This window comes from Psammomys obesus, unplaced genomic scaffold (genome assembly GCF_907164565.1).
Source record: "Psammomys obesus unplaced genomic scaffold, mPsaObe1.curated_primary_1811, whole genome shotgun sequence".
Lineage (NCBI taxonomy): Eukaryota > Metazoa > Chordata > Mammalia > Rodentia > Muridae > Psammomys > Psammomys obesus.
In genome coordinates, this window is record NW_026592890.1 from 23,503,990 (window position 1) to 23,512,441 (window position 8,452).

At 47.2% G+C, this 8,452-nt stretch overlaps 1 protein-coding gene across 1 annotated transcript in view; it reads left to right on the forward strand.

Moving 5' to 3' along the window:
- The window catches only part of Afg1l (AFG1 like ATPase), a 151,516-nt gene extending 143,304 nt beyond the window's left edge, over positions 1 to 8,212 (forward strand). Inside the window, exons 11-13 of the mRNA XM_055616202.1 lie at positions 1,833 to 1,973; positions 5,075 to 5,188; positions 7,309 to 8,212. Coding sequence (XP_055472177.1) covers positions 1,833 to 1,973; positions 5,075 to 5,188; positions 7,309 to 7,455 — 402 coding nt within the window. The 3' untranslated portion in view covers positions 7,456 to 8,212. The remainder of the gene's footprint in view (positions 1 to 1,832; positions 1,974 to 5,074; positions 5,189 to 7,308) is intronic.
- Positions 8,213 to 8,452: the final 240 nt, after the last annotated feature.

Here is an 8,452-nt window from a genome sequence, read left to right on the forward strand (position 1 = left end):
CTGGCCTCATTTGGCCTCAAGGAAATCGCTTGAGTTCAAAATAGCAAGAAAGAAATCTTGCTGTCTGTCTATGGCCTGACATGGGGTTTTAAAGTGGTAAAATAAAACAGAACATTGACTTTACCATTGTAGCCATGGGGTGGTTCAATAGAATTTAGCAAGGACCCATTGTCCTGCAGCCATCAGCACCCTTCTCTTGAACATTTTCGTCATCCCCGGCTACACACATTAAAGAGCAACTTCAGATTTCCCCAGTGACTGTTGTTTGTAAAGGAGAGCACTCCTATTTTATGCTTTATTTTCTTTATGCGAGCAAGCTCATAATTGTTTTCCTGATATGAGGGAGGGGGATATTTGCTAGTATAATGGCAAGCGCAGAACCTACTGACAAAGGTGTGTAATTTGTGAAACAGCTGAGTGGGCACAATTCTGATTTCCACTTGCCTTCAGCACTCCAGCACACCCCCGCTAATGCTTTCCCTGGGCATGTGTTTGCACTGATAAAAATCACATCCACGCACAAAGCGCCAGCCTGATTATAAAAACCATGTACCAAGCGTGAGGCTTTACTTTTTTTTTTTTTTTTTTTTTCATATGCTTTCTGATTTACAGAAGATGAGGCGGTCCTGACTGATTCCAAAAGAGCAGCAGGGCTGTGGATCCCGTCCTTGCTTACACCAGCACACTGTTTGGCCTCTCCCCACCTTCCCTGTCCCTTCTGGGCACTCTTTTCCCCTGAGTGGTGATCCCGTGCCCTCCCAAGGACCCTGCTGTGACTCCAATGTCAAGCAAATGCACAAGGCTGCACTGCGGTTTGGGGTGCAGGCAGGGGTAGTTCCCATTAGGAATGACATTTCTCTACATACTGGCCTCATTTGGCCTCAAGGAAATCGCTTGAGTTCAAAATAGCAATCGTGAAAATGGGCAAGCCTTCCAGAGTGGTGCATACCTTCAGTCCTCACACTCTGGAGGCCGAGGCAGGAGGACCACTGAGTTTCAAGGCATCCTGAGCTGGATAGTGAGTTCCCAGCCAGCGTAGTAGACATAGACCCTATTCTCAAAAGCAGCCACAACAATTTGTCATCAGCAGCACCCCAGAAGAGCTTCCCAAGCTAGGCAGAGGATTGGTAGAGCCTTCCTAGCGCATTCCTTCCACGCACTGGGTCCATTCTTTGTTGTCTTCTCTCTGTGTCGGTCACTTCTCTCTGTGTCACGCAGCTGTGACAAACTACCAGGGGTAAGCTGAAGAGAGGAGGCTCTGTCGTGGCTCACAGTTTCAAAGGATGTGAGCCCAGGGTGGCAAGGAAGACACGGAGACAGATAGACTCTGAGGCGTGCCCCAGCCACTGTGCCAAGTGGTATTTCACCCAACCTCATAATTCTGTGAGGCAGAAATGAATGGTCATTTTCTAGATGGTACAGCTGAGGAGCAGAAGGACCACATAATGTACTCCAAATGCCCAGTTAGTAAGTAGCATCCAGAGCAGAGTTAGCTCTTCCCGGCAGGAGGGGCCCTTGGAAGAGCATCAGGGTTAAACCTGGAAATGCCTCCACTCAAAGCCTGGAACCCCTCCATGGCTGAAGAGAGTGTCCTGGCTCAGCCAGGGGTGGGCACAAGATCTGGGGATGGAGACTGAGGGCAGGGCAGACTGAGGAACAGCAAGGGTCCCTTCTAGTCATTTGTTTTGCACTGCCTGTGTCCTTACGCAACTCTCAAAAACTGCACCATTGGTCCAGTTACCCCAAAGCTACCCTCTAAAGCACTCTGTGACGAGTATTCAAATTAAACGAATCCAGAGAAAACAACACCCTTTTCTTTGTTTTAATTACAGCCACTTGGAGCAAGCGACTATTTGGAATTATCAAAGAATTTTGATACAGTATTTGTACGAAACATTCCACAATTTTCGCTGGCAAAGCGGACCCAGGCACGAAGATTCATAACTCTCATTGACAACTTCTATGACTTCAAGGTAAGGATGAACTCTCCTCTCACAGAACCAGACACGGTGGACTGTGAAGTCAGATGACCTGGGTTGGCACCCTGGCTGTGCTTATTCCTTTTCTGCTCTGTGCCTGTGTTTCGCCATCTGTAAACAGGGGATAACAGTATCTACCCCCAGATGGCTGTTGTGCGGACTACACAGGTTGATCCATGTAAAATGCTTAAAACAACATTTGGCCCAGGCTGCTCTGGACTTCCTGGTAGAAGCAGCCACAGTTAGTATCAGGCTCCAGCACAAACCACTCAACATCAGTGCCCATCATCCCACAAGTAGATTGCGCATAGCAGACCAAGTGTTCAGTGCTCATGTGCTCTCTGAACAAATGGTTGCACCTTTGCCTTGTTGAAGTGCTCCCTATAATCCCCCCCCCCCCCGCCACCCAGGAACTGAGTAGGGAGAGGCCATGCTGCTCTGTTTTTAATCCCTGTGTCTTAGCAGGCAGTACAGAGCCATTACCTGCCCACAGAAGACAATATAGCTTAGCGGTCCAGGAACAGACCCTGGCGCCAGGCTGTCTGTCCCGGAGACTGGCTCAGCCTCTGAGCTTTCACTTCCTTCTGTGGAAATGGAGGGTAATAGTAATACTTGTATGATTTTGTGAGGATGAAGTGACTGTATAAAGTCCTAAGAATCAGGTGGGTCTGGGTTCAGTGGTGCACGCCTATAGTCCAAGTAATCAGGGAGGCAGAGGCAGAGGCAGGGGGATCTCTAGAGTTCAAGGCCAGCCTGGTCTACAAAGCACAGCCAAGGCTACACAGAGAAACAATGTCTCAAAAAAAAAAAAATCTAGTGGGGGAGGCAGTGTTACATCCTAGGCAAGCCCTTTTCACAGTGTCTGCCCTAAAAAGAGACCTACAGTGCAAAAAAAAAACCTACTCAAAATTTTTCTTTCTAGTATTTGCTCAAAATTAAGCAGTAATTGTAATATTGAAGGGTTATTATAGGGAAGGAGGCAAGGAAGAGATGTGAGAGTTTAATGTTTCACGTACTTATCCAATGACCTCTGTGATTCTGAGCAGGATGATAAGCTGAGAGTCAATGGCAGTTGAGATGCAGTGGTTGCCATCATGGAGCCTAGGGCCCGGGGTCCAAGCAGCATGAATCTCATATCTGTGGAGACAATGTTCAGTCTCCAGTTCAGAAAGAGAACTATGAGCCTTGGCATCCAGGAATAGTTGAAGTCCTCTGTGGTCTGCTTGCATCAGACCCATCAGGGCCACTTAAAATCCAGATTCCAGAGCCACTCCACCCCCATCCTAGCAAATGAGTACCAGGCATGGGGCCTGGAAGTTCATGCCTGTTCCTCATGAATGTTCAAGGGATGGAAGACTGGCTCCAGCACAGGGCAGGAGGAATGCAGCTAGCCATGAAAGACAGCCTGCCTGCGGGCTCTGGTGAAAACAGCTCAGGAAAGCCAGCTGAGCAGGGGGTCAGGAGAAGCAGACTGTGACATCAGGGGGCTGAGGCTCCAGGCTCACCAACGGCAGGCCCTGCCCTATTCTCACGGTGGGTCTCCACCCACCGGTGCCCTCCAGCAGGCTGGGGGCTGTTTTCTATGAGTCAAAGGCGTCTGGAGGAAAACAGTGGAGGTGGCATTGGAGGGTCAGGGCTCAGGTTGAAGAAAGTCTGCCCCCCATTGCTCAGCCTCTCCCCCAGTCCTCACCCACCTCTTCCCACGTTTAAAGGAATAAAAGCTTCACCTGGCAGTATGTGATGGCGCTCTCAACCCCCGACATTATCCTAACTGAGCCACACATTTAGAGATTTTTCCTCTCGTTGAAAGTATAGTCAAAATTATCTTATTTCAGAAATTGAGAGCATTAAGCAGACATTATTCTCGAATGTATTCATGAAGATTTGTGAAATAGGACATTTCCATTTAAGTAATGAAGAAAGTGTCATTTGTGATTGAAAGGATGCATTAAAATAAGATGGGAATATGCTAGTCCCTCAAGAAAACACGTTGCTTTAAAGTGTTGATATATTTACTCGAAGGATGAATTTTGAAAGGCTCACAACAGATCTGGGGTTTCTAACTGTCAGGACGGATGTGTTTTGGGGGTGGGCATGGCGTACATGCCTGTAATCCTAGTGCATGGGAGGAAGAGGCAAAAGTGTAATGAGTTGGGGAACAGCCTGGGCTACAGCTGCCTGAGAGAACAAAATGGCACGAAGAACAAGTACGATTTGTTTCTAAACTAATGAACATAAAATATGTAAAAGATACAAACTGGGGGCTGGAGAGCCACTCAGCGGCTGAGAACACTGGCTGCTCTTCCGGAGGACTTGGGTTCAATTCCCAGCACCCACGTGGCAGCTCACACAGTTATAACTTCCAGGGGACCTGACGAAACACCAATGTACATAAAGTAAATTTTAAAAAAAGATACAAATTGTTTTCAAGCTATGATTGTGTCTACACACTCACTGAACACTGAGATGGTGAAAGGAATTTGATATAAAGCCCTCTGAAGGGTGTCCTGGCAGGATGCTAATAGAAAAAAGGTCTGGAGAGGTGGCTCCATAGTTAATGGGGAGGTCCGCTCTTCCAGAGAACCCTCACCCATGCCGGGGGCACTTAACGCTGCCTCTAACTCCAGCTCCAGGGGCATCCGACACCCTCTTCTGCCATACCCACACACAGGCATCCACAATTGAAAATGAGCCTTAAAAAGAGAAAAGGGTTCAGGCAGCCCTTTGTGGAACCATCATGACCCCAACGGCCCCGCCCCTTAACAGTCTTGTGCTGAAAGTGTTTCAGCATGAGCTTTGGAGGGGCTGTGGACATCCAAATCAAACCAGTAAAGGCGAGAGTGCTGGAGTAGGACCAGGGGGTACAGACTGAGCTGGCTGCGGGCTTGGGGTTCCCTGCTGTTTGCTTCATAGCGCGGTCTAAGGTGTGTGGAAATGCATTGAAAAATGCTATGTGGTTTTCAAACCTCACTCAATTACAGACTACTAGGAAAAAGCACAGGAATTTTAAAGGCAGAGACCCAAGGTTTTATCTCCTGGGAGACTCTTCTTGCAACGTGAGTGGAGTCCCACCGTCTGCTCTTTTCCTGGTGCAGGTACGCATCATTTGCTGTGCGTCGGCTCCAATCTCAAGCTTATTTTTCCATCAGCATCATGAAAGTGAACTAGAGCAAAACAGAATATTGATGGACGATTTGGGGCTGAGCCAGGTAGGTGATATTAACTTAATTTCATTTTATTATAAAACAACTTGATGGCTTGGGGTCTGATACATGCTACATTTTGTAGAAGGAATACTATGTCTACAACCCATGGAGTTGGTGCTTTCTAGCAGGTTTTGTCTCTGTATCAGCAATATTTAGACTCTCATCTTGGAGGCCCTGTTGAGTGTGTAGGCCAATGCTTCATTTTCACATAGCAGAAACAGAGTCCCTAGGGTGCCCAGCAAGTCCCCAGCCTGAAAAAGAAACCATGCTTCATTCCCAGATTTTTCATTAGGCAAACATTTTTATTAAGCAAACCTCTGGGGCCAGGCTCAGGGATGCTCTGGAGAAAACAGACTGATGTGTTCTGAGTTTTTCTGGAGTATGGTCTCTGGATTCATCCCAGGCATAAGGATTCTCTTCCCCTGTGAGAGCATTATGGGATATATTAATCAGCTATCAATCACTGACCTGTCAAAAGTTAAATTGTCAACTGACTGTTCTTCCAGAAGACCTGGGTACAATTCTCAGCACCCTCCCCCTGCCCACACACACACAGGGCAGCTAACTATCTGTAACTCTAGTTCCAAGAGATCTGATGTCCTTTCAGGCTTCCATGAGCTATGCATAGATATACATTCAGCAAGACACCCATACATGTAAAATAAAAATAAAAAATAATTAAATCTCAAAATATTTAATTGCTAACACCTACCCCAAGAATTCTTCTAGGCCCAACAGTAAATTCTTGTTGAAATTTGCGGGAAAGCAATAATGCTTTAACGGTAAACTTTGGAAACACGATTACTTTGTGAGTCCTTCTCTTTAGGCCACTGTAGCAAATACTGTAACATACAGCTCATCCAACATGGATACTGTTCCTCACAGTTCTGAGCTGAGCTCATATTGTCTTGTCAGAGGCCTCACGTGATGGGAGGAAGGATGGATCTCCCTGGGCCTTCTTTCATGAAGACACTGTATCTGTTCTTGAGTACCCCACTCTGAAGACGTAACTAACTCTCTAAGGCTGTGTCCCCTGATGCCACACCTTTGAGGGTCAAGGTTTCGATATGGATGTTTTGGAAGGTCATAAACATTTAGACTGTGGTAGTGTAGGAATAACTGCTTAAACTCCCCATGTGGGAGCACAACCATGCTGCCTCTCAAAGGGCAGCACCCAAGTGCTGTCACTGCCTTCGAGGATTTCAGGGACTGTACTCAGGGGCTAGTCAGTCAAATAGTTTCTTATCAGAGGCTCTAAAGTTTCTGCAGGGGTCAGGGTTCAGACATAGGCCCAAGTGTGCACAGCCCCTCACAGAGAAACCAAGGAATGTGACCTCAGAGTCCTAGAGTCACAGCGACCCAGTGGGGAAGATGGGATTAGGGTCTGAAAGAACTAAAGAGCAAGCTCCCAAGGAGAGACAGGAAGACCCAAAGCTGTTCTCATGACCATGCGCCTGTGTTACTATCCCCAGGCCCAGGGAGCTGACTGGCCTCACAGGGGAAGAGCACCCCAACATACCTCTCAGCAAGGGGACCTGAAGACCAAAAGCAGCTCTAGTCTTTGCAACATCATGTCTCAGGAAGGTTCTTCAGAGCCGGGACCCACAGGGCCTTTCAGTCACTCGGTCTAGAAAAGGCTCCTAAGGCCTGGTCCTCAGGAGCTTCCTAACTTTCTTTTTCTCTTTTTGGGGTTTTTAAGACAAGGTATTGGTCTGAACTTACAATCTTCCTGTCTTAGCCTATGGGGTTCTGGGATTACAGAGTGAGTCACCATGCCTGGCAAAACTATCATTTTTGCCATTTGCTGCTTTTGAGGAGAGATTTCTTTCTAGCATGTTCCTTTAGGATTTGCAGAGAACTTCCATTCTGAGCAAAACATTCTGTACTTGGATTCTCTATTTCAGCTTTGATCTGATACTTTTCTTTTCCTTCTGGTTCTCTTGATTACCTATTGCTTTGATCGGTTGGCACTTTAGTCCCATTGAAGAGATTATATGTGAAAAAATATATTATCTAAATCATTAAGCCTGGAGGTTTTCTTAAACCTGGATTTGGTGTGCAGGTCTTCCTCAGAGGAATGGTTTTCACTGGGGCTGGCTTTTGTCTGTCTGTTCTGCTCACAGGACTCAGCAGGGCTCTCCATGTTTACGGGAGAGGAGGAAATCTTCGCGTTTCAGCGCACGATTTCCCGGCTCACGGAGATGCAGACGGAACAGTACTGGATTGAAGGGGACAGAAGCCAGAAGGAATTGTCACAGTCACATGAATAAAAAAAGGCAGGGAGACAGCACTGTGAGATTGGCAGCAGCAGCTCCTCATCATCAATTACGCACTTTGTCCTTCTATGCACTTTGCCTGTTTATTTGGACTCATTTCTGCATCATAAAGTGGAATCATTACTCCTGAAGATTACTGCAAAACCTGACGTGTCGGCTCCTGACTGAGCCTTGAACATAAACACAGTGAACGCAGGGTGCCTGAGCATCTCTGGGCTCGGCTGCACAGAGTCATGCCTTAGAAATATATTTGCTATAAGAAGCAGGTGGAATCCCACATTTCAGTTTAAAACAAAGGAAGCTTTCTGGGCATTTAAACTGAAGGGGAAAGCATTTTACGTTGGCCTCCTCATTTCTGTTTGTTGGTTGTGAACTGCAATAATCTCCAGGCCCTGAGGTTTCCTCAGTTCTGGGGAACCTGTGTCTAACCCATAGACACAGCTCAGCAGGCAGCACCCGATCCCATGAGGACACGGATTACAAAACCATCAGACAAGGAGCAAGTGTGAAATTCCAGCTCACAGCTAGGTCTCCCTCTGAGAGCCAAGGAAGGCAGGTACCAGGTGCTGGCGGCTGCAGAGCAGCAGCCACACACCAGCAGGAGTGTGGGCTACCCTCATCACCTGGCGCCCTTACTCTGCTCACCCCCACCCCTCACTGCAGTCACTCACACCTTTGATGCTGAGCCGGGAACTTGGACCTCATAGGAAACACGAAGGACACATGACAAGTCTGCAAATAAAAGCCAATTTCTCCATCACTGCACTTGTCTGACTCATTTAAGTAAAACCTGTCTTTGTTAAGTTTTATCACCAAAGGAATTTGGGTTGCAGTTCTTTAAAGGGCTGGAGAGATGGCTCAGCAGTTAAGAATGCTTGCTGGTCTCACAAAGCACCAGAGTTTAGTCTTAGCACCCACATTGGGTAGCTCAAAACCACCTGTAACTCCAACTCCAAGGGACCCGACATCCTCTTCCAACCTCCAGTGTACT